The sequence below is a fragment of the Pinus tabuliformis genome, chromosome 2_1 (genome assembly GCF_031772625.1).
Source record: "Pinus tabuliformis cultivar Carrire ecotype Pingquan chromosome 2_1, CPIR1, whole genome shotgun sequence".
In the NCBI taxonomy this organism is placed as follows: Eukaryota; Viridiplantae; Streptophyta; class Pinopsida; order Pinales; family Pinaceae; genus Pinus; species Pinus tabuliformis.
Genome location: NC_142299.1, coordinates 466150285 through 466178104, shown reverse-complemented (window position 1 = coordinate 466178104; position 27820 = coordinate 466150285). Strand labels below are relative to the sequence as shown.

Sequence of the window (27820 nt, the reverse complement as noted above, 5' to 3'; positions counted from 1 at the left end):
TTTTATTGAGTTTGGTAAGGGGTTGTGTTGCAGTTCATAACCCCGTACTTTTTGTACATTATGTAATTTTCTCGATTAATGGAAGGTACCACTCTTACTGGATCAAAAAAAGAAATTGACAGAGCAAGGCGATAATTCCAAAATTATCATGATATTTACCTAAATTATAGCAATAAATTGAAATTAGCACAATAATTTGAAATGGGAAACTTATTGCTGAGGTTGGTTTTGTCAATATTATCACGATAATTTCAATAATATTGCAATAAGTGCAACACTGATTAATAGCATCTTGAAATTTCACTTAAATAAATACAAGTGAAATTCAAATTCCGTATATTCTCTAATCTTAAAAATTTAAAAGAAATATTATAGATATTATAGAATATTAGTGAACTTGATGTGTTTAAAACTTAGCCATACACCTCATTGTTGAGATAAGATGGTTGCGAGGATTAAGGAGGATAGTTGTTAAGGTATGGGAAATTAGTTGCTAGGATTGAGGAGATTAGTTCTCTCTCTCTCAAAGCATAAATAAATAGGACAAGATGGAGAAGCTGAAACACACATGAGAACACTTAAGAGGCTGAGACCAAGAGGAGGAGAATGCATCGGGGAGCAAAAAGTGCAGATCTGTTGTAGCAAACAACAAGAGGTAATCTGTACAGCAGCAGCATCGTACAGTTATACAGCAGTAGCTGCTGCCTTCTTTGCTCTGCAGAGACATACTTCTATTTTAGCAGGTTATACTTCTCTATTATGCAGTATTGTGTTTACCATACAGCTGCTAATTTATAGCAGATTGTGAAGGTACCTTGTAAGCTTTGATCACTGGAATGATAAGCTCATTTGAAGGGGGGAAATCACTGTGCATGTATGTTATTCATTTGCTGCTTCTGCTGTTAATTTTTCAGCCATATGTGTGATTGTTGCATGTTCAGAAATATTCATTTCTGTGATTAAATCAGTTCAAATCTGATTTATTTAAATTAAGAGAAACATAGGACAGCAGACATCTAGGGCTTAAAAAATTATGACCTGTACCTTTTCAATGGGCACAAAATAAGCAAGATCAATTTAAAATTTTTGGGTATTTATTTCTGCTTTATGTATTTCTCGATTAATTATACCAAAACATGGTTGATAGGGATTATATATATTATACAAAGAGAGAGAGAGAGAGAGAGAGAGCCTCGTAAGGAAACCCAAAGGATGCTTTCCCGCATTCATAAATGGCATTTCTAGTAAATCTATCAACATATACAAGTGTGCCTCACCCAAGAGGATTCAAACTAGGCACCTGCTGGCATAGAATTAGCCAAATGTCTAGCAACATTGGGAACAACCAGTCAAGCTAGCCCCTTCAGATAAAATGTTTGGGAACCCCTCATCCCACCATAAAACACTCAAGTAACCATGAGATTGTTGATACTTTCCAAAGCCATATAAATGTAAGGTGGTGCACCTTGCATGTGTTTTAGAATGGGCTTAAAAGCCACCTCACTTTCCCATAGGAAACAAACTCCATGAAGTTTGAACCCCAATGGGAAAGGGGAAATTTCCTCTTGCTTTCCCATCGCACCACATGCTCATGTGGTATATGTTGAAAAATGTGTAACTAGGTCCGGTCTTCATAAGTGTGAAATGTATTTTTGATTCTTGTAAATTATGAAATGAAAGAAAATTATTATTATTATTCTTGGAGCATGGGTTTCATGCTCAAGGTCTTTTATTTTATAGGTCAAGCACCCATTGAGTGTTTCTAGGGTTTGTCCTAGGCCAAGACGTCAAAAGAGTCATTGTCATAGGTTGAAGACCCCACTGGGCACACTGTATCTTATAAAGAAAATTATTTTCGTCTTTAAAAGTGTCGGAATACCCTCTAAGACCAAGTCGTCCTGGCAGCTAGCAAGTCGGCCTAAAGGAAGAGCCACGTCCACACTTGAAGAAGCCTATAAATAGAAAAGGACTCGTCGTCCTTGAAGCACACTCACTCACCACTCATTCTAGCAAAGGAAGAAGAAGGAAGAGCTAGCAAAGAAGAAGAAAGGCGAAGAAGATTTATGTTTGGGCTATCTTTCTCTCTCACGTGCTAAAGAGGACTAGAGTTTCTGCAGCAGACCTAGGGCATCCATCTTCAAGTTTGATCTTGGAGAAAAGGAGGCAAAGAGGTCAAGCGAAGGTCACCAAGGGTCACTCTCAAGCTCCAGAAGTCAGGGAAAGGCAAGCGAAGGTCAGAGGAGGGCTCTAGAAGAAGATCGAAGTTCCCACGTGTGGTAGCAACAGTTGTTGGGAGGCCGAAATTTCAGATCTATAGTAGGAGGCCAAAAATCTTGCAATAGGAGGTCGAAAAGGTGCTACTGGAAGAGATTTGACTGGGTTTGACTAGATCGAAGTTGGCACATCATCCAAAGAGGTTGGTCTTGGTCTTGGAGGGTATTGGTCTCAGTATTAAGGTCATGGAATTCGTCAATTGAAGAATCTATAAGGAAGAGAAGAGATTTAAGGGTTTTCCTCTCAAGAGGAGAGGTTTTGGCCCTGGCTTGCAACGTATATATTGTGTCATTGTTCTTCTTGTTTTTGGTAGTTGTTTGATGCTTCACACATATAATAATAAGGAACAAAGCTAATAAGTAAAAAGGAATCACAAGCAGTTATCAAGTAAAGAGAATTAATCATAATCATTGCCCTATTAAATTCTCAATAGTATATGTGTGTGTATCTGTGTGGACTACCGATAACTTGGTGCAATTGTAGTGAAGAAGAGCCATATGTGTAGGTTTGTGTTTTCGTATAAATCCATGTGAGCATCATAGGATGCAATTAATATAATAGTGTGCCAGCTTGATAGCAAAAACCTCACTTCTCCCATAAGAGAAGTCATATGTGTAGGTTTGTGTTTTCGTATAAATCCATGTGAGCATCATAGGCTGCAATTAATATAATAGCGTGTCAGCTTGATTACAAAAACCCCTCCTAAGTAATATGAATATCATACAGGCGATAACAATTTCTCTCTCTCTCTCTCTCTCTCTCTCTCTCTCTCTCTATATATATATATATATATATATTTCAGATTTGAACCCATTTTTTGGTAGGCAGCTCATGTATACTATTCTTCCTAATAGTTAACCTCAACAAAATCTAGACAAATCTAGACCAGGCTTATTCAAGTCCTCACAAGCTTTCCAAAGGCAGGAAGCCAAGAAAGGCTTCCAAGTCAATTGGGATATCTGTTGCTCAACCAAAGAACTCACGAGCCTATGAGTAATAGCCACAATGCTATATGCTAAACGGATTGCCATGGCCATTGAAGGTAAATTGACACTTTCTATATATTAATATGATACTTTAGTCAACAACTAAATTACATATTCGGAATATAAATGACGCAAGTGTATATTATCATGGCACTTCTTTTCCATGCATTCTACTAATATACTTCTATATGCATACATGTTCATTTCACGCATCGGTAGGCACCATGATCTAAGGTTGTCTTGCCCTTCATTGTCTCCCATTGATCAATACATCAAAGGCCCGAAAAATGTCATCCATGTCCATCTATATATCTACTTTTGCTGATTTCCCTCTTCTGACTGGTGCCAGTTTAAGAACTCCACCATTGGCATGAAATCAAGCACATTAGCACACTGGTGTTTCTGGATTTCGAAAGTTGTTTCAGATCCAATTACCAGCTGTTAAGAAAGGTAAGACTCCATGCAAAGTGTACTCAAAGGACAACCTTCTAGCATGGCCGTAAACTAGTGGTGGAAAGCAACCAATTGAAAGGATAACCAAATAATGCTTCAACATCCAATCAGTTGCAAATGGAAAATCCTATAAAGATATTCATAAATTCAGATTTTAAACCAATAAAATCGATTAAAAATAGCACACAACCAATTGATAATCATAACAATTAGTATTCTCCTCCTACGCAACGTTGGAAGCGAGGTCTCCTAAGTTGGGAGCACCATAAGTATTTTGTAACCACCAGATGATAATAGAGCATCATGACTTGTAAACTTTCTCTGAATAAAAAAGAAAACATGTTTTCTTAATTTAACAAAAGATTACCAGTGTGCACAAATCAAAATCAATAAACTGATGAAATAATTTACTTTAGAGATTACTCATTTATAAAAAATAAAAATAAAAATTAATGCTCAGAATAATGCAGGGAACTCATGAATCCTGGACAAATAAACAAAACGATGCCACAAATCAAATAATAAAATTTACCTCTGTACGTCCAGGCATTATTGGTTTTCCTGCAAGCAGCTCAGCAAGAATGCAGCCTGCACTCCAGAGATCAACACCTACACCATAATCTGTAGCACCAAGCAAAAGTTCTGGAGGTCGATACCAAAGGGTAACCACTCGACTAGTCATAGCTTGCTTACGATCAGGGTCATAAAATGCTGCCAATCCAAAGTCAGCAATTTTCAAAACACCTCCATTGTCAAGAAGTAAATTGGAGCCTTTAATATCTCGATGCAAGACACCTCGGTTGTGACAATGTTCAAGTCCTGAAAGTAACTGACTCAAGTAGCATTTCACCTGGAAGAGATTCAAATCAAGAAACTTTAAATACGATAAAGGTTAGCACTATAAAAATTACTAAACTCAAGCAAAACAAAGACATGTCCATTCAGTGTCTACAAATGCCTAACATAAAGAGAAATTTCCGAGGGGAAAGAGTGAATAGCCAGGTATGATAAGTAGCTAGAGTGTCCCACGAAGAAACTGACAACTGGGTATCACAACTTTTGCGTAAACTATATTTAACTTTTAAGCAAACGGGACTGCATAAGTAGGTAAAAATATATAGTTTCTATAGCATGCTAAGCACTTTAACCTGATCACTTAAATTGCATTTATTATATGATACATTCCAAGGCAAAAAGGCTTAAGATTGCAAGAATGGAAGGGTTCATCAACTGGCATTCCTCAACACGAACATGATAGTGGTCATGAATGGTAACATTTTGAGAATTTTGGGAGCTGGTACAGGTACTAGAGATATGAACAATATAACTAGTTTGAAGCTTGCCTTGCGCAACAATAATAGAAACACAATATCCTGGCTGCTAAATCCATAAAGATGTATCTTTTATGAACTATTACAGTTCAATGGTGTTAGTTTGATTTAATAGGCTATGCTGCAAATATGTGTTCTCTGATGAGGTCAGTTCCTTTCAATCTCTTAGTTTATCTACTTATTAAAGATACTCAAGTGTTAGAAGCTGCAGCATATTCAGAATTCATTTCTGTCCTAATTGTTATGCTGAGGAAGAGGACGTGATTCTCTTTTGTATATACCCTTCCACCTTCACTTTCCACTTTGCAAATATTTCTCTGTTAAAATAACATTTACTTTCCCAAAAAGAGTACATTGGACCAGAAAAGCGTTATAAATGCACAATAAATTGCATCATATGGAAAACTCTGATAAAACATTAAATATCGGCACTTGCTTGAAATTTTATGAAAGTTTATGTAATATGCATCTACTTAAATTGCCAAAGATAACCATTCCGCAATTTTCAATTTCATAAATTTCCTAATTGTAAACAAAGAAAAAGAACTACAGAGAAAACATAACAATATGTTAGAGACGTTTGTTATATAATCAGCCATCATCAAGATTACCCATTGCCACACGGATGTTTTCCCAAAGGGTAGGGAGTGCAATCCCTGTGCTCCCAAGACACAAGCACTCCAGGATAACATTTTCCCCAGTACCCTTCGGGGGCAGGGGAGGAACAAAAGGAAACGCACATGGAGACGTCCCCATGAAAAAGGGAAACACCCACATGTACCCAAAAATAAGGTTACTTCTAGATTCTCCCTTCCCAAAAAAATAGAGAGAAAAAATAGAACAATGATAGCAGACTAAACAAACAGCCCAAAACTCATAGTGTCAACCCCTCAAAAACCATAATAGGCTAATTACACTTCACATAAAGCCCTCTACACCCACCCAAATGAACAATTACATTTATGCTCATATATTTTAGTTTCAAATTTTAATATTTGGAGATGCCTCCGCACGTTCCCCAAATGTGTTTTCACATTCTTGCATATTCCCAAGTCCCAAAAACTTGAGGAACACTGAGAATACCTCATGCTTTTCTTTTTGAGCTTACATTTATGCACATATATTTTAGTTTCAATTTTTAATATTTGGAGATGCCTCCGCACGTTCCCCAAATGTGTTTCACATTCTTGCATATTCCCAAGTCCCAAAAACTTGAGCAACACTGAAAATACCTCATGCTTTCCTTTTTGAGCTTTGATAGTGATTGTTCATAATGCCATGGCAAGGTCCCAAAAATTTTCTTGTAGATCTAGTTTCTCTTGTGAAATTTGTGATATGGTAATTTGTAGTAACATGTTATGAACCAAGACAACCTTCTAATTATGTGTATGGTGTCTCCAACGTGTTGAATATAATTGGGACGCATATCAAACACTATACACCCAAAAAAAAATTATTAATGTCCATGAATGACCAAAAAAACGTAGGTCAATGAAGCTCCAAAGTACATCCAAATGGCAATAAATTATGGAAGTGGAAGTGGCAAAGCAATTGCTAAAAGCTAAAAGGTGGGTATAAATAAACTAAACAAAACACTGAATTAGAAAAATAGCGACAAACATGCCCCTAGATACAACATGATAAATGGCTACTCATCACCATAATTCGGTGTGGAGTGAAAGGGGGAAGAGGAAGCTCCACCAACTGCACTAGAAATAGAGGTGGAAGTAAAAGAGAAAAATGATAACATCTATTTTGTACCATCAACCATTAAGAAGGGGCCAATACGGTATCTAACCACGTCCTTTGGACAAAATCCAAGGATGAGAGGGCTTGACTATAAAACACTAAAAGGGAGTGAGGAACGATCCACTATGACTCTCCTAACAATACAGGCTTCTAAAAAGAACATCTTGACGATCCACTATGACTCTCCTAACAATACAAGCTTCTAAAAAGAACATATTGATGACAAACTAGTCTCACAAAATAGGGTTTTGGGAGGGCGATGGGAGAAAGGGAAGGGGATCAGGTGTTAGGATATACAGCTTTGTTAGTTTCCCTTAAAACCCAGTAACTGATTTGTGTAACTGATTTGTAATTCTCTAAGCATGTGATCAGAAATATAATTTAAAACAATATTCCACCAAGACTCCGGGACGGGGAGACGCACAAGGAGGACGTGTGGGAGTACCCTCAAATTTTAGGGAAATTTAAGGGGGAGGGGGGCGTCGAGGTATATATATATATATATATATATATATTTTCAAATTCATATTCAATAATGAAAGCATAAATACAATGATACATACACAATTGAATTAAGTAATGAAATACATTGATCCATACTCATCATCCTTACTAGTACATACATGATTCATCCATAGACCATGAGATTCGATAATGAAATACTTTGATACATATTCATCATTCATTATTCACCATTCTAGAATCTACATTGATTTAAAAATTAAATTCATCATTCATCACTCTAGATTCTAAATTGATTTAAAATTAAAATTGATCATTCATCCATTCTAGAATCTAATTAGTACTAAGCAAAATAGACTATAATAGATACTGAAATCTAAAGATTGGAATAGTAAATTGATAGAACTAAACTCAAAAACAGTGGAGTGATGAGTCTAAAAGTCACTCTAAAGTACATAGAGGGCTTGGTGTTCTTAATTAAATACTAATTACATACCCTTGTACATGATAAAATGCAATGGAAGCATTGCAATCCATCGAATCCTGAATTTCTGAAAAAATTGTTAAGTCTGCTGGATTTTGAGTGAGATCTAAAATTCTACTTTCTCCATATGAAATCCAATGAGGTCGGAACCACTCTCAAACATCCTGAGTCATTTCATGGTAATGTTAAAAATTTAAGTAAAAGGATGAAAATGAAAGATAAAGAAGAATGTCACTTTTACTTTAAGAATTTAACATTACTATGAATTGCATAGCATTAGTAGGTAATATGATCAAATACTAGGTTTCCCCTGTCATTAATCATTGTTTACAAGCAAATTTAAGGGGGGACGCATAGCCCATTTTGAGGGGGGGACACTCAGGCGTCCCCATTTTGGGAAGTTGTGCCCCCCACTGGCGAAACGTCCCCCCTTGCGTCTCCCCACGTCTCCCCAAAAGGGGCACGTGGGGAAACGTTTCCCCAGACGTCCCCCGTCCCGGGTGCATGGGGTGCGAGGGGTGCACACACCCAACCCTAGGGGACGTGTCCCCCTGGAACACTGATTTAAAATTGTTATTATGAAACTTAAATTACAAATACATTAAATTTTCTACCACAGTGGAAATAAATAACGCTGAAGACAAACACATAAGACACCAAATATACCCAAAAAACCCCAACTCCACAGAAAACCTACAAATTGTGTGTGCTTCTTTTATTATCTTCAGAAAAACTATAGCAAGGGAACACTTCCCTTTTACAATAGAAAACCAACTGAATAGCTCCAAGGAAAATTGAATCACCCCCTGCGTACTTTTGTTATACGTCTTCTCTGCACAATTGTACGAATGTGCAGTACGCCCTTCTCTCTGCACATTTTTGCTATTGTACAGTAGTGTTGATGTTGGGCTGAGTTAGAGGTTGTTTAGCCCTCTATTTCTCTCGCTCTTGGTCGTTGATCTTCTACTGACTATTGAAAGCTTAGTTTTCCTCTTGCTGAGCTAACACAAATTGTCTATGCCAAATCAAAAGCCACTTGTGTGACCCTATTTCCCATTATAATTCGATGACAGCCCCATCATCACATTCAACCGCTGAGGTTAAATCTTGATGAAGGGTTAAGATTAAATCATATGTTCACTTTAGGCTTTTTACTTTTTCTTAATTCCACTTTAAGGAAATAGTTAATTAAATTAATAATATGTTAAGTTGTTGTCTAGTGGGTCCCTCTGCTAGCATTGGCACCTAGGCAAGTAGAACCCTTGCTTCTCTACTCCAATCAACAGGCTTACATTGGTAATAAAGTCACTTCATGACTTTACGTTATAGTTCATGCTTTTGTTCACCTTGTGTAGAGCAATTTATCCCATAGTCATAAGTGAGAATTACTTGCTCAGCGAACAATAATATATAAGGAGTTGAAACTCATTCTAGTAGATGCACAAGTTATTTATTGGTAACATCATTTTATCTTCATTTGAGCTCATTTATGTGAATATACTCAATCTAGGCTTTTATCATTTAATGATGTAGCTCATTTTGTGATACAAGGTTGCAATAGGCTTTTATCATTTAGTGATGTAGCTCATTTTGTGATACAAGGTTGCAATAACTCACACGTGTGAAGAATGAGAACGCCTCAAAAGCCTCAGGGGAGCAAGCTTACCCAATTGAAGATTGAGAGGAGGTATATAGTCTCACTAATATGGTGTCATAAGTGTATTGGGTCTCTACATGTTGCTCACTACCACCAACAAATGTAATATAAGGGAGATCCATGTCAGGTTTGCCTACCCAATTGAAGATTAAGAGGAGGTATATAGTCTCACTAATATGGTGTCATAAGTGTATTGGGTCTCTACATGTCGCTCACTACCACCAACGAATGTAATATAAGGGAGATCCATGTCAGGTTTGCCTCTGTCCTAACAGCTACCTCATAAAGTTGGCAAGACATCTTTGAGTTGTATATAAGAAAACCCCCAAGTCCCATAAAGGCAATGGATCCTCCCTCTGACATCATAATAAATGGGTCATTTGAAAATAAGGAGCTCCTCCAACTCACTCTCTGGCATGTAATGGAACCTCGAAACCCTCCATTTGCAAGAAATGTGACTATCTATCTCAATCCAAAGCTAGTGAGAGTAAACCCTAAATTGGCCAAGAGAAATCCTAGGGCTTTACACCCAATGTATCCAAGTATATACAAGCATGACAATCAGACCATCCCTCAATTACGTAAAGAATTCAATAGAATGCCATCTTCGAGATGAGGGAAGCTCCTAATGTCTTGGGCATACTGTCTATAGATATTCTCTCAAACCCCATATTCAATTCTAGCTTGAGAAGCATAAGATTACCAAGGGCATCTACAAAGTACCAAAAGGGGAGAGATAATCAACAAAGGTGTAAAAAAACAAAAGTGACACAAAGACCTTAGAGAACCAACATCACCTCCACCCAAAGGGTCCTAAATGGCAATCACCTCCGATAAACAAATAGCCAAGAAGAGGTAACTTTCCCTCCTTCAAGCTAAGTAAATGTTCATTTATTTATTAAACGTTGTTGGTGTTGATAATGGCAAAATGGTGATTGTAGTTGTTTATAGATTTGACCATTCCAACATTAAGACAACAAAATATTTGGTCTTTATTTCTCCGATTGTTCACATTAAATTAAGGATCATTAGTTTACGAGTCCTCAATTAGACCTCTCTAACGTAAACTTTGACGCATTGACCGCACACATCAAATTTTGGAACCTTAATGCAACAATATAACCTACGTCAACTGCATCGGGAACCTCGAACCTAATATTCAAACCTAAGTTTTACCATAAACAACAAAAAAAATTCATATACAACATAAATTCCTCCCATAAAAGAATTAATGCTGAACTCGTATTCAATTATAATAAATTCCTCCCATAAAAGAATTAATGCGTACATTTACTGAAATCAACCCAATTGAAAACCATTCAAATAATCATATAAGAGGAAGTCAATTTAACGAAGCGATTTTATTTGCAATTATAGTTAATTTTAAGAGGGTAGATGGTCTAAGGTGGTTTTTAATAATAGATTGTGCAAGAGAAAAAAAATTGGATGCAGCAAAAAAACAAATGGTTTAATAAATGGGGTATTTGTTTGAATGCGTGTCCCATAAACAGCAAAGAGATAAAAGTTTTTGATATGGAAAAGTTCCAAAAACGTAGTTGGGATAATGAGTTAGGAAGAAAAAAAAAAGTACTATATTGAAGTATTTAATCTCACTCATAGCCATCAACCAAAAGCATACAAAGAGGCCAATATTTCTTGGAGAACCAAAATTCTTGTTGCTCAATTAAGGACTAATTCTCATCAATTCCGTTGTGAAACAGGGTGCTGGAAAAGGCCAAAAGATGTGTGGGAGGAAAGAGTATGCATTTTTTGTTCTTCCGGAAAAGTGGAAACAGAAAAACATTTCATTTTAGAATGTGAGGCCTTCAAAGACAACAGGAAAAGTTATGCAGATATGTTGGCAGCTAGCTCTTGGAATAATCTATTTAGCGAGGGGTTTGTGGAGAAGTTGGGAGCATTTATTTTGAAGCTTCACAGAAAAATAGTTCAATACATCAAGCAGATGAAGAAGCAATCTATCCCATAAGCTATCTTTAGCTTCGTGGACGTTAAAATAATTTCTTTCTTTCTTTCTTTCTATATTAGATATAGAGTACATGATTAATCATTATAGTAAGATTAGTCGTGTTTTTTAAATATACATAAATAGTTTATGGGGCATAAAATAAATGGCCATAGGGTGTATTGTTAAGTCATTTCGTAATGTGAAGGTCATTAGTTCGAAATTTTGTGGGCAAAAATCTAATCATGTTAAGGGTTGGTGTGACCTAGGCCAAGTGCGATCTCCAGATGATTTTGACAAATGATTTTGACAACTTAAATACCCTGAATCCCCATTTCTGAAATCACAAATCAACACTAATATAATATTTAATAAACTCAAACCATTAAACTAATAAAAAATATTTATTTTTTTAAATAAAATAATGGTTTGTGTTAAATTCATGCAAGTAATTTCGTTCTCCTTGCACAACCATTCATGCATATTATTTGGTAGGTCATAAATTATAATCACATTATATTTACCATCATAGTTAAATTTAGATATATGACACACGATTAATCATTATGGTAAGATTAAGTGTTTTTTTTAAATATAAGTAAATTAAAAAAATAATTTAATTTAATTTTTTTAAATAAATTAACTCTAGATAATAAAAAATCATGTGAGTGAATTTCCTTAAATCATGTAAGTGTTGTTTGATAATTTACCTATATTATTTTAATTATATTTATTTATTATAAATAATAATAAAAAATCATGTAAGTAGGTTTTCTTAAAACATGCAAGTGTTGTTGGATAATTTACTTATATTATTTTCATTATATTCATTTATTATATTAATTAATTCAATTATGTTTAATATAATTATATTTATTTATTATAGATAATAATAAAAAATCATGTAAGTACATTTTCTTAAATCATGCAAGTGTTGTTTGATAATTTACCTATATTATTTTAATTATATTAATTTATTATATTAATTAATTCAATTATGTTTTTTTAATAAAGTTAAGTTTTTTTAATTTGTATATAGATCATTTTAGTGAGGAAATTGTAAGTATGTAAGTGTTTTTAATATTTTTTCAATTTTTCAATTTATTAAAATGATAAATAAATATTAACCACTAATTGAAAGGTTTATATTAATCATACATGTGATTAATTGGGAATGAATCTCACAACTTTATTGTGTATTAGGACTTTTGCGTAGTTATTTTTCCATATTTATTGTTGTGAACTTTGAGTTTATAATTTTCAATAAATTAAACGAAATCATTTATATATATTAAAAAAAATATATTCATTAAAATAGCAAAATAAAAGAGTATTTTTATTCATTTTTTTTAGAACTTTTTAGAATCATATTTAAACATTTTATATCAGGTGATTTTTCTTTCTATTTTTATTGTTTTAGTCTTACTCTCTTTATGTAAATTGGTTTAGTATCTATTTGCATTCATATAAGAAAAATACATATTGTCAATTGTTAGGTTGTTTAGAGGTGAATGTGGCACTACGAATTCGTTTTAGTCTTACTCTCTTTATGTAAATTGGTTTAGTATCTATTTACATTCATATAAGAAACATACACATTGTCGATTGTTAGGTTGTCTAGAGGTGAATGTGGCACTAGGAATCAATGTTAGGTTGTCTAGAGGTGAATGTGGCACTAGGAATTCTAATCATTAAAGTAGCAAAATAAAAAAACTACGATTTCGTTTTAGTCTTACGCTCTTTATGTAAATTGGTTTAGTATCTATTTACATTCATATAAGAAACATACATATTGTCGATTGTTAGGTTGTCTAGAGGTGAATGTGGCGCTAGGAATTCTAATCATTAAAGTAGCAAAATAAAAAACTATTTTGATGTTAATGATATTCAAAACTTAAATAAGAATAAAAGTTTTGATGATAACATTAAAATGATTCAAAATTTTAATATTAAACACATTCATTATGGTGATAATATTAAAATGATTCAAAATTCATTTATTAAAGACATTCTTGATAATGAGAATAATAAGTTTTATTTTAAAAGAAATGATATCATAAATGAAATAATATTCATAAAAATAATTTTACTAATAAAAGAAATTTGAATGTGAACAATACTAGAAGCAAAATTTGTAACTCTTATAATAATATTCTTTTTATTAATAATAATAGTAATAATTCCTTAGAAAACATTTTTAAGAATGTTAATAATAATAATTCCTTACCGAGCATTTTTAAAAATGTTATTAACTTTTCTAGTGTAATTTTGGATCCATTTGTTTTTCGCTTTTTGAATAAAGGGCTCAATTTTGCCCTTGCTCCTAAAAAGATTCTGTTTGAAGACATTATTTGTAACATTGAATATGGAATTAGAGACCTTCCTAACAATGTTAAGGAGCTTATTAAGCAAGATTGTGCGATTGTGCTTAGAAAGGCAAAGCCTCCTAAAAGCAACATTAGCAAAAATGAGTTTCTTGCCCTTAAAGCCCTAACGGATAACCTTGACATTTTTATCCTAAGAGCGGGTTATTTTAGATAAAACCGATTATGTTAGCAAAATGAATGACCATCTCTATAACAATGGTAGTTATATTAATCTTAATAAGAATCCTATTAAGAAAGTTTCTAAAGAAGTTGCTTTTGCCATAAAATTTAATAATGCTCTTAATCATTTTAGCAAAAATCTTATCGAAAGCAACCCTCACCCCTAGAATTTATGGCCTTCCGAAGATTCATAAGGATGGGATCCCCCTGAGACCTATTGTTAACACAATAGGTGGGCCCACTTATCTTCTTGCTAAATTCCTAGCTCAAAAACTCAAACCTCTTGTTGGTTGCACCAATTCCTTTGTTAAAGACTCTGCTTCCTTTGTTAAAGAGTTAAAGGATATAAGGCTAGAGCCTAGGGATCTGTTAGTAAGCTTTGACGTTGTTTCCCTTTATACTAATATCCCTATTCAAGAAGCCATCGATGTCATTAATCGTATTATTGATGAGGACACATCCAAATTGGTTGGTTTATGCCTTACCTCCACCTTTTTCAACTTCCAGGGTGAGTTCTATGAATAGCAATGTTCCACCAAGTCTCCGGGACGGGGAGACCCGGGTGCGGGGAGACGCACAATTGTACCCTCAAATTTTAGGGAAATTTAGCGGGGACGAGGGGACGTTAGGGTATATAATTTTTTTTCCTTTTTAATATATATATTTCAAATTCATATTCAATAATGAAAGCATAAATAGAATGATACATACATAATTGAATTAAATAATGAAATACATTGATCCATACTCATCATCCTTACTCATACATACATGATTCATCCATAAACCATGAGATTCAATAATGAAATACTCTTATCCATATTCAGTATTCATTATTCACCATTCTTGAATCTACATTGATTTAAAAATTAAATTCATCATTCATCATTCTAGATTCTAAATTGATTTAAAATTAAAATTCATCATTTATCATTCTAGAATCTAATTAGTACTAAGCAAAATAGACTATAATAGATACTGAAATCTAAAGACTGGAATAGTAAATTGATATAACTAAAACTCAAAAACAATGGAGTGATGAGTCTAAAAGTCACTCTAAAGTACACAGAGGGCTTGATGCTCTTGATTAAATACTAATTCCATACCCTTGTACATGACAAAATGCAATGGAAACATTGCACTCCATCGAATCCTGAATTCCTGAAAAATTGATCTAAAGAATGGAATAGTAAATTGATATAATTAAAACTCAAAAACAATGGAGTGATGAGCCTAAAAGTCACTCTAAAGTACACAGAGGGCTTGGTGTTCTTGATTAAATACCAATTCCATACCCTTGTACATGACAAAATGCAATGAAAACATTGCACTCCATCGAATCCTGAATTCCTAAAAAACTGTTAAGTCTACTGGATTTTGAGTGAGATCTAAAATTCTACTTTCTCCATATGAAATCCAATGAGGTCAGAACCACTCTCAAACATTCTGAGTCATTTCATGGTAATGTTAAAAATTTAAGTAAAAGAATGAAAATGAAAGATAAAGGAGAATGTCACTTTTACTTTAAGAATTTAACATTACCATGAATAGCATATCATTAGTAGGGAAATATGGCCAAATACTACGTTTTCCCTGTCATAAATCATAGTTTACAAGCAAATTTAAGGGGGGACGCATAGCCCATTTTGAGGGGGGTGTCCCCCTTTTGGGGAGTTGCATCCCCCACACTAGGGAAACACCCCCCCTTGCGTCTCCCTGCGTCTCCCAAAAAGGGGGACGTGGGGAAACGTTTCCCCAGACGTCCCCCCGTCCCGGGTGCGTGGGGTGCGCGCACCCGACCCTAGGGGACGCGTCCCCGTGGAACACTGATAAATAGACTTATGGGGTTGCGATGGGTTCTCCTCTTTCTCCTATAGTTGCCAACTTATTCATGGAAAATTTTGAGAACAAAGCTTTAGCCTCTGCTCAACTCCGCCCCAAGCGATGGAAGAGGTTTGTCGACGATACTTGCGTCGTGTGGCCCCATGGTCGTGAAAAATTAAATTTGTTTCTTAACAATCTTAATTCCCAATCTGACTCCATCATATTCATGATGGAAATCGAGGTAGATGGATGTCTCCCATTTCTTGGTATTCTCCTTTATAGAATGAATGATGGTTTTGTCTCTCACTGAGTTTTTCGCAAAAAAACGCACACGGAACAGTATCTTCATGCCAGTTCTCATATTTTCCAACACAAAAACTCAGGGCTATCAACACCCCTGTGACCCGTGCTCTAAGAATTTCTGATGAGAATCACTTAGAAGAGGAAAAATCTCATCTTCTAAAAGTTTTTGAAAATAACGGCTATAGCAGGAAACAAGGCCTCAAAGCTTTTCTAAGGGCTAGTAAAGAATCAAGGATTAAACCTTCTCGTGACGATACAATCTCCAATGTTCAATTTCCTTTTATTCAAGGGACCACCGATAAGATTTCTCATATTCTCAAAAAGAACAAAGTTTCTGCTACCTTCAAACCCCTTAATACCATTAGAAATTCTCTTAGATCTGTCAAAGACCTTGTAAACCCTAAAGACATGAAAGGGGTCTACTCCATCCCATGTTCTTGTGAGATTCCCTACATTGAGGAAACTGGTCACTCCATTAACCAGAGAATCCAAGAACATGCAGCAAATATTAAGCACAACCGCTCTCATTCCTCAGCTTTAGTTGAACATGCAGTGAAATCCAATCACCATGTCTGCATCGAGGATTCTCGGGCCATTGCCATGATTGATCACTTCCATGATCTATCATAGGAAGTTTCGAGAAGCCATTGAAATTGAAAAGCATGCTATTAATCTTAACAGGGACAATGGTTGGAAGTTAAGTAGAAGTTGGATCCTCGCCCTCTTTTCGTAAATTTTTATTTTTTATTTTTTATAAATAAATATAATAATTAATAATTGATTATTTTTACTTTTATATTGCGATATATATCCTCTTTGACCTCCCTATTAAAATATTATCCAATATTTTAATATGATAATATTTAAATATAATTGTTGAATATTATTCATTTTTAATAGTAACCATATTAAACTTATTTTTAATTATATATTTACAAATATTCAATTCTTATTATATTACTATTAAATTAATCTAACTAATTTGAATTCAATATTATTTTAATTAGAAGTATAAAACATAACAAAATAATAATAAATTCATTCAACTAATTTTTTAATGGCTAACTCTAGAACAGATGCATCCTTACTATTTAAACATTCTAACTGATTGATTTTTTTCACCTTTAAACATTCTAACTGATTGATTTTTTTCACCTTTGTCCTGAGGATGAACCACATTAGATGGTTGAAACGTCGACCAAAAACTCATGATGTGATTAATCCAAAAGAATTTATCAAAATCAGTATTTTTATTTATTTTTTTTAATTTCAAACTTTTTAGAATTATGATTTAAACATTTTATATCAGGTAATTTTTATTTTTATTTCTATTTTTGTTGTTTTAGACTTACTATCTTTATGTAAATTGGTTTGGTATATATTTCCATTCATAAGAAAGATACATATTGTCAATTATTAGGTTGTCTATAGGAGAATGTGGCACTAGGAATTCTAAAAATATATATCATGTGTTTTTCTATCTATGAGTAAACTTGTTGCTCTATCCAGAAGCCTATCTAGTGGACCTATGTTTTATTCTAAACAAAAATTGAAAATGTCAATATTAATTCTTAATCTATGTCGAAGGAGGTTATAACCTAGGCAATTCAACAAAAACTAGGACATGCAAGTGCACCATGAGGATTGGGAGCTAGTCCTCCTAGTTTCAGTCCACCTCAATGGGAATGCCCAAGGTGCCTCATGTTTCCTTAGTTTGGTTTGCTACCACTAGATTCTTGGCATAATTAGTTGGTAAGAATCCCCTAGTTCCTCTTCATTAACCTCCTATTTTGTGAAGATGTCATTGAAAATGGCATCATACTTGAATTTGTATTGGTTAATCCTTTTTATGACTATACTATGTTGACACCCTTCCTTATATTTGTTCGTGATGCCACGTGTAGCAATTTCCTTTATATGCCGATAGAAATCCACAATTTTGATGTACTCCGATTCACGACTCTCAGAGAAGTTGGTATCATGTATGAGATGCTAAATTCCCTTATCTACCTATATGTTAGGGGTTCTATCTCTCTTTTGCTTGACCTTATCTTCCATCTCCTTTACCTTGTTTTGGATAGCTACATAGTGCTTAAACTAGTAATTTACTTCTATATGCATTACATCCTTAATACTTTTCTTGAGAAAAGTGTTGAAAATGCAACAAGAAATTCCTGATTTAATTTTCCTTGGAATTAAATTAGGATAAAATCGAAATTCCACATCACAAGACAACTTAAATGAGTAAATTGAGTTTTTATCACTCAATTAGCTTAGTTAATTCCAGTTGAGGGCTTAACTTGAGTTGTGTAGAGTGATTCCTAAATTTTAAGAGCCTAGCTTGAGTTAATTTCATTTGTAACAATTTAATTCAGTTAAATTGAGTTAAGGTTAGTTAAACTAGTTCCCACTGTTGGAGAAACTAATAAGAGGTCTAGCAATGGGGTGCAACTTCAGTGTTCAACCAATTAATTGATCCATCGACCTTACTTAACTCATGCATGCATGAAATTCGAGTTACCTAGTTGATATTGGAGTTCAAGGGTAGTGTACTATCAGTTGTATAATTATCCAAGTTGTACATGTGGTGCATGCAGTCAAAGAAGGGGCCTACAGGGATTACGCAATTCTAATTGGGAATTTCCCTAATTACTAGGGGGCTAATTCCTTGACAAACAAGGCAAGGAAATAGGGACTTGGGCATGCTTGGATTTGGTTAAGTATTAACGAGAGCTTGTCTAGGAAACAGTGAGATAGATTATACTAGTGCAAAGGTTGCTCGGGCTTGCGCAGTCATTGTATTTCTTCTCTATTTTCTTACTAATGCAATACAGATAAGAAGGGGTTTTGAGCGGTTGCTTTCCCCTTAGATAAATCTTTGAACATATGTGATTGAATCTTGTCTCATGTTTATGGTGTGATTTCTCAATCATTTAATTGTTTTTGTTGATGAGTATATTAGATTCAAGTCTTTTGTTTTAGCAAATTACATAAGAAGTTTGAATCTACAAGGAATTTATACATGGTATCAAAGCAAGAATCACAATAGAAGAGAAGAATTTCAGATTGTCTTTGTAGGTGAATCTAATTTGTAGTATCATTCTTCAGATCCAGCAGGATGTCGTTCTATGGATTGAAACTCGAATATGCCCCTGAGGGTAGCTCGAATTATATTGCTTGGAAGGATAGGATGGAGGCAGTGTTGAAAGATAACAGGCCGAAGGAATTCATAGACAATGATATCCTAAGCGTCCAACAACTGATGCTCAAGATCTGGCGAAGTGGAAGAAATGTGTGGCAAAGGCGAGGAGGACCATACTAGAAGGAGTTCGAGATCATATTGTCTTGAATCTCCATCGAAAGGATACCTCATATGTAATGTGGCAAGCCTTGATAGAATTGTTTCAGAACAATAATGACCACAAGAAGTCGACACTAACGGACAAGCTTCGGAATATCGAGATGGAGAAGGCCAACACAATACCACAGTACCTAAGCAGGTTCACCCAATGTCGAGATGAACTTGGGAGTGTTGGTATTATAGTTGTTGAAGATGATCTCGTAAGCCTAACACTTATAGGCCTTCCCAAGAGTTGGCACAGCTACCATGATTCAGTAAATGGGAGGGAGAAGCTACCAAATTAGGAGTGACTGTGGTCCGACTTGGTGCAAGAAGAGATAAGGCAGAACACCACAAATGTGATATTTCTAGATGATTTCTCACGGAAGTTTTGGATCTTCTTCATGCAGAAGAAAGACCAGACATTCTCCAAATTTGTTGAATTTAAAGTAATTGTTGAGAAAGAGATTGGTAGCAAAGTGGAGGCTCTTAGGAGCGACAACGATGGAGAATATGTGTCGAATTAATTTAAGAACTTCTATGCAAAAGAAGGCATTCGACGGGAGTTGACAACTCCTCATAAACCACACCAAAATGGGGTGGTTAAGAAGAAGAACAAAAGTATTGCGAGAGCCGCATAGGCCATGTTGCATGATCAGAGCCTATTGTTGCACTTGTGGGATGAAGCATGCAACACAATTGTTTATTTGCAGAACATGAGTCCTCACAGGATTATTAGCATGAGTACACCAGAGGAAGCTTTTTAAGGGAAGAAACTAGATGTGTCACACTTTAGGATCTTTGGATCATTAGTTTATTGTCATATTTCCAAGGATGCAAAGTAAAAACTAGAGCCTACAGTTGAGTTGGGCATATTTGTGGGGTACACTAATACACCTCAAAACTATCATGTGTACTTGCCATCCCTCAGGATGAAAGTTGTTAGAAGAGATGTGAAGTTTGATGAGAAGAAGGCAATGAGGTGTTCCCTTGAGAGGGGGCTTCAGTTGCATTCAGAGCAGAAGCTTTTGGCTCCAAAGGAGGAACCTCATCAAGTTGTAGAGCAGCCACAAGTAGAGGTAGAGAGAATGGAGACTTCCACTCAAGCAGAGACATCCAGAGATGGAAGGAAGCGCACCAGAGAAGCTAACAGATTATTGCATGATGTTAGAGAGAATGTGGGAGCATCCACATCACATCGCAAACAGAGGAGGTCACTAGATCGATACACTGGTTACATGGCTCTAATGAGTGAGCTTGCAAAGACTGAACCATCCTCATTCGAGGAAGCAATGCATAAACCAGTATGGGTTGATACCATGGTAGAGGAGTGTGACTCCATTATCAGAAAAAGTGTTTGGGAATTGGTACTAAGACTAGAGGACAAGTCAGTAATGGGTTCCAGATGGATCTACAAGGTGAAGCAAGCAGCAAATGGAAGCATCGAGAAACACAAGGCCATATTTGTAGCCAAGGGGTTCTCTCGGATGGAGGGAATTGACTATGAGGAGACCTTTGCTCTAGTTGCAAGGTACTCTTCAATCAAATCAATTCTAGCTCTTGCAACGTAGATGGGATGGAAGATACATCAGATGGATGTGAAGACAACATTCCTCAATGGAGTGATTGAGGAGGAGGTGTACATTGAGCAACCAGAAGGATTTGAGACCTTCGACAGAGAGTCGCATGTGTACCGACTCAAGCAAACATTGTATGGATTGACTCAAGCACCTCGTGCTTAGTGCACCAGAATCGACAGTTATCTCACTGGGTCGAGCTTCACCAAAAGTGAAGCAGATGCAAACCTTTACCATATTGTTGTTGAAGGTAAATTATTGATTATAGTATTATATGTCGATGATTTAATTTTAACCAGTGATGAGAAGTTGATCAAGTCTTGCAAAGAGGATTTTGCAAGAGAATTTGAGATGAAGGACCTGGGGCTCATGCATTATTTCCTCGGTATGGAAGTATGGCAAGGATATGGGGAACTGTTTGTCTCTCAAGGCAAGTATGCCAACAAGATATTGAAGAAGTTCCACATGGAGAGCAGCAAACCCATGGAGACTCCTCTAGTAGGGAATTGGAGGAAGGAAGATTTTACTTCAGGTGAAGTAGTGGAGGCTACCATTTATAGGCAGCTTGTGGGTTCACTTATGTATTTGGTGAGCACACGACCGAACATGTGTTATGTAGTTAACTAGCTTAATCAAGCTATGGTTAAGCTAACCAAACTGTATAGGAAGGCAGCAAAGCATGTGTTGAGATACCTCAGAGGCACCACTCAGTTTGGTCTTTGATCCATGCGCACAAAGGGAGTGAAGCTACCAGGCTTCACAGATGCAGATTGGACGGCAAATTGGGAGCATAGTCCATCAGACAGGAGGAGCACATCATGAGCAATTTTTAGTGTTGGGTCAGTGGCAATTTCTTGGTACAATAGGAAGCAGCGATCTATTGCACTCAACTCAGCAGAGGCAGAGTACATGGTTGCTAGCCAAGCAACATGTGAGGTTATCTGGATGAGAAAGATCCTTGTTGGGTTATTTGGTCAGATGATGGATCCTACAGTGATTTACTGTGACAACCAAAGTTGTATCAAACTCTCTGAGAATCCAGTTTTTCATGATCAGTCCAAGTATATCGACATTCAGTATCACCATCTATGAGATTGTGTGCAGAGGAGAATCATGTTGTTGGAGTACACTCCTGCAGAGGAACAGGATGCAGATATGTTGACAAAGGCATTGTCAAGATGCAAATTTGAGTTCCATAGAGGCAAGATTGGGGTAGAAAATAATCCCTTTCTTGTTAAGAGGGAGTGTTGAAAATGCAACAATAAATTCCTAATTTAATTTTCTCTTGAATTAAATTAGGGAAAAATTGAAATTCCACATCACAAAACAACTTGAATGAGTTAATTGAGTTGTTATCAGTCAATTAGCTTAGTTAATTCGAGTTTACGGCTTAACTTGAGTTGTTTAAAGTGATTCCTAAATGTTAGGAGCGTAGATTGACTTAATTTCAGTTGTAACAATTTAATTCAGTTAAATTAAGTTAAGGTCAGTTAAACTAGTTCCAACTGTTGGAGAAACTAGTAGGAGGTATAGCAATGGGGTGAAACTTCAATGTTCAACCAGTTATCTGATCAATCAGCCTTAATTAACTCATGCATGCATGAAATTCGAGTTATCGAGTTGAGATTGGAGTTCAAGGGCAATGTACTATCTGTTGTATAATTATCCAAGTTGTACAGGTGGTGCATGCAGTTAGAGAAGGGGCCTACATGGATTACGCAATTCTAGTTGGGAATTTCCCTATTTAATAGGGGGTTAATTCCTTGAGGAACAACAACCTGCTTTAGAAAAAAAGTCAACCTCCGGAAATTTGTTCCGACAAATACACTACCTCCAGCAACACTCTAAAGCCACTAGCTATCTTCGGTGCTGGAATTTGAATTGTGGCCTCTGCAACTTGCACTGGTTAAATTGCAATGCGCACTAATTGAATCGGCCTCCCTCTTGCAGAATAATTTGGCCTTCCTTCTCCTCTTGGGAGGAATATTGGATTTGTGGAGAATTTCGACAGAAATTCTCTCGTCAATCTCTCTGTTGAAACCCCGTTGTTGGTGTCCTCCACTGCGCCCTTGCTATCACTGCAATTCATTGTCTCTAAGTGATCTCCAAAGCCCTATCAACTTGCTCTTTATAATCTCTCATTAACAAATCAACGACCACAATCTAACTCCAATCGACAACTAGGATAATTTTGACCCCCTCTCATGATTTTTCTAAAAGTCACTAGAGCAAAATTGATTTGTCTGAATTAATCTGATTTAATTAAGCACTTTTCCTAAGCTGAACTTGGGAAAATATTTAACAATTGACTAATTAATCTGATTAAGGCATTTTCCTTAGAAACTTTTTCTGGGTCTTAGAGATAATTATCCCTCTATCTTCCCTAGCTTTATAGACACCAATAGACACTAGAACCCCTGACCAAGCTACCAAAACCTAACAACCTTGAGACGACAATGGTTGAGGAGAAGAATTCCTAACTCAATTCACTATGGCTCAAAAATTCAAAACAAGAGAGTTGGGATTCTGCAGGACACCCTATTTGGAACTAGAGCTTGCCAAGTTCTTGTATTGCAAAGCTTCTATGTTTCTAGGCCTATTGCTTGAGTATGAAGGGTGTCTTCTTTTGGTAGGACCTCTAGAACTCAATGACTCATTCCAAGAAGGATTCACATGGTCTAGTGCACCAACATGTTTTTCTCCCTTCAAACCAACCAATTATTACAAAACTTGTTGGGTCATACCTCAGGAGAATGTATACAAAATGAATGTTGCAATGCCATGTCCATTCGGCAAGCTTGTGGATGGAGCTTTGGAAGCCACTCGTAACAATATGATTCCCAAAGTGGTATTCAAATTTGCATCAACGTCATGCCCAAGCCCCTATCCTCAATGCATGTTCGGTTTCCATCAAGTGGGAGGACAGCTAGGATAGTCCACTTCATAGTGTTTGGTTTATTCATAAGCTGTAGATTTTTACAGGGTTGATTATTTATTATGGGCTCCCCTCCAATGTCAGGTTGGCAAAGGGTGGGCTATCTAAATGTTTTATCCTGTTTACCAATGCTTTAAGATAGTGAAGCAAATTTTCTGGGAATGTCAATTTGCAAAGAATGGTTGGGAGTACACCAAATGGATTCTTTAGGGAAGGATCCATTGACCAGTGGCCCTATTCAGTAATTGCAGATATTTGGTTCATAACTCTTTCATTGGGGTTTAGCATTGCCTCACAATCTCTACTCTGTATACCATCTGGAAGAACTGTTGTAAATCAGTTTTCAATGATAAGGTCAGTTCTTTCACCACTTCTTGTACCATGTGGCAGGATGAAGTACATATGCAATTGTTGGCCAAAGGTTCTTTGCTGATTAAAGATGTTAAATCCCTAGATGCAATAGCTTAATCCAATTTTATTTCTGCTTTCGTAGCACTGAGGAAGTGGACGCAAGTTCCATTGTACATACCCCTCTGCTTTTTTATTTGCTGATGTAAATATTTTTCTGTAAAAATATGACATTCTTTTCAATAAATAAAAAAACAAAGATTGGATCCATCATTGTTCCTTTTTTCCAAAGATGGCTACCATGAGAAACATGTAGAGATGTTATCAAGTTTAAACACTAGAAAACCAACTTGTACAATTTCTGAACGAGGGTGGCCTTAAATAAAGGTAGGACACCTACATGTATTTTATACTTAAGTTGCTGTAGTAGAGGAATATTCTAGTAGTTACATCTTACATTGACCACATCAGTGGAAATTACACATGCACACACACAGACTGAAACAAATAGAGATTACACCTACCCACTAGAATATACCGAGCACTTGGTGTCCTAGACAAAAGTACTAACCAGTCCTCTAGAATTCATTCAGCAAACATTATTTTATCAGCACAGCAATTCTTGTTGGCTACTAGTTGGGCAAGCCCCACATGACACTAGCAATTATGTAGACATAAGTGTGGCAAGTTTTGTGATGTTCTTCTTGTTCATCTGGCATCTTAAAAACAAAATCCAAGAGAACCAGAGGGAAAAAGAGAGAGCAGTCAGATACCTGTGGTTCAGTGAAATCAATTCCAGGACACGCTGCAAGACCTGCGAGATCATGTTCCATGTATTCAAATACAAGGTACAAACTGCAAGACATTCTTGAGGTTACCAACCCTTCCAACTTCACTACATTTGGATGATCAAGACGTCGCAATACCAAAATTTCCCTTGCCATAAACTTCACACTTTCAGGCTCTAAATTGTCAAAGCGAACCTTCTTTAGGGCAACAATTTTTCCAGTAGCAATATCTCGTGCTTTGTACACATTGCTATACGTCCCTTGTCCAATCTGAAAGTAAGCATGATCTTTAAAATCTCAAGAAATGTTGCATCAGCTGCTAAATGTGTGTGATAATAAATTAATAATCTCTAACAAAACTAATACAAAAGCTAAAGCTTGAACCAAAATAGTAAGAATCATATCAACATACAGAAGATTTAATGCACCATAGAAGCACATAACTTGAACAGAAAGCATCAATATCCATAAATAATAAGGGAAGCCTCCTGGCCTTTGATTATAAACTTCTAATTAAAAAATAACAGATTTACACTATCAAACTGTCCAAAATTCCAAAAAGTCCAAAACGACAACTGAAAGTAACCATGCTCTGGCCATTTCAACTTTTGTAGGATGGATCTTCTTAAATTATCTACACCTAAGGGGGGGATTCCATGCACTACCCAAAATGTTTGGAAAAAGGCTTGACATCACATGTTCTGTTATCACAAGAATGCTCCAATGTCACTTTAAATGCTTTCCATGGACCTGGTAAAAACAAGTTTTCTTGTACTGCTAGATACTATAGTGTCCCTGAAAAGTAAATGGGGTCATATTTTATGCTCTTTTGTTTCAAACTTTCAATATCTGAAAGAAAATTTATATCTGTGCTAAAGGAAATCAAAGACATGAAATGAAGAACTGAATTCAACTCTAATAGGCATGAGAATGCCAATAAGGTCTTGGTTCACTATTGACATTAAAGGATTGTTGAGCCTTTGTCAAAATTGACAACTAGGGTCAAACTCCAAGTCTCCATGTGGGTCATCTCATTTATGGTAGCTGATATTTTTCTTGGATCCCTCTCATCGAGAGGTGTCGGATTGATCTAAAAATCATCCGATTCCAATAAGTATTCATGGAGTTATGAATTAATTTGTGTTATAAGACAATTCGTCAAGGTCGGCCAGCAACCAAATAAACCCCACATGTGCTCAACGTTTTAGTATAAAAATAGATAACTTGAGCGTCATTTCTCACACACACTTCTATCTTGATTTCTCTCCACTTGTCATGGGTTTTAGTGGAAGAGAAATTCAGGAGTGGAAGCCCTAGACGTTGGAAGAAAAGAGGCTTCCATAGACACAGATAGAAGGCAGCCCTAGCAGCCCTAGACGCAAATGGAAGGCAGCCCTAACACTACGCTATCTCAAGTGTAACCTAGCCGCAGTCAAGATAAGGATATACGCTGCCCTAATAGGTCCTAGCCTCAGCAAAGTCATGGGTCTTTTGGAGGACTGAATTGCTGTTAGGAGGGCCTAGGAGTTAGGTTAGAAGGCAGCAGCTCATAAAGGGACGTTAAGGTCACCCTTGTGACCACTTGAAGAGGCAGCAAGGTCTGTGTGAAAGCCGCAGGCCTGTAAGTATTGTTTTGATGGTCAAAACAGCCCTCTACATGGAGTTGTAGGTGTCTCCTCAACCAGCGAGGTCACCAACCTTGTAAAGAAAGGGAGGCCACATAATTCAAGGTGAGTTATGGGCTGATCATTGGACTGTTGTAGGTTACAGGAGGGTGCCCTAACCAGTGATCAAATTCTGTCCATGAACAGCAGTACAGAGATATTGGATGCTACCACATAGGAGCTGCAATGTCACTATCAAATAGGACAATGGGACAGCAGCATGTTGGGACGGCAACTTTGATGGGACAGCCCAATGACATAGGACAGCTATGACAATTGTGCAGCAGTGGCACAAGTGGGACAGCTGCTAACTAGTGCAACAAAGTAAATAGGACAGCAAGGTACATAGTGTTGTATAGATGCATGGGACAGCAAAGTACATAGTGCCGTATAGATACATGGGACAACTGTGACATGGCAGCAAAGGTACATGGATCAGCAGCAAGCATGGACAGCATGGATAGCAATGGCAAACATGATGCTGCAAGCACATGAGACATGTTGTATGACAACATGTTTATGACACATGGGACAATAGTGCAGCATAAGGTGCAGCAGTATGATGCGCACAGCATGGTCATGAGGTCCAGCATTGTGATGATGGGTGCAGCACAGTGAGGTGCAGCATGATGATGGGATGCAGCAAAATGATAGGTGAAGGAATCACCTTGGAGAATCAGTTGAAGTAACATGTCTTCAACTGATCTCATATATCATCTTCTTAAAGATGATCTATGCTCTTATCTAGATAAGTCGAAGTGTTGACTTCTGTTGTAAATGTACGATCTCTCTCTCTGTTGAACTATTGAAGAACATAAAAGAAGAATTGATCAAGGGTTTCCCCACATTGGGGTTTGTCCCTGGCTAGCGCCACATCTTGTGTCCTCTTGTCTTGGCTTGTTTTCTGTGATTTATGTTTATGTTCTATCTGCAGTTTACTTTAATGCTGATGTGATTGCTAATCTGGAAAAGATATTGAGTTAACTGTGAAAATTGAAATAAATTGCTCTAAGCATAGAACATACCTAAACTTAAGAGCGTTGGTTCACTGGTCAGATTAACAGATTGTTGGACCTTGATTCACTGTGAAATTAATGGATTGTTAAGCCATCCACTTAGGCTCCATTCTTATTGTG

At 36.2% G+C, this 27820-nt stretch overlaps 1 protein-coding gene across 2 annotated transcripts in view; it reads right to left on the bottom strand.

Annotated features, from left to right (window-relative positions):
- The window catches only part of LOC149200940 (putative serine/threonine-protein kinase At1g54610), a 98574-nt gene that overhangs the window by 62074 nt on the left and 8680 nt on the right, over positions 1-27820 (bottom strand). For both annotated transcript variants that reach the window (XM_089402828.1, XM_089402827.1), the window contains exons 2-3: positions 25006-25290; positions 4246-4563 (exon numbers count right to left, since the gene is read on the bottom strand). In XM_089402828.1, the coding sequence (XP_089258954.1) occupies positions 4246-4563; positions 25006-25290 (603 nt within the window). The remainder of the gene's footprint in view (positions 1-4245; positions 4564-25005; positions 25291-27820) is intronic.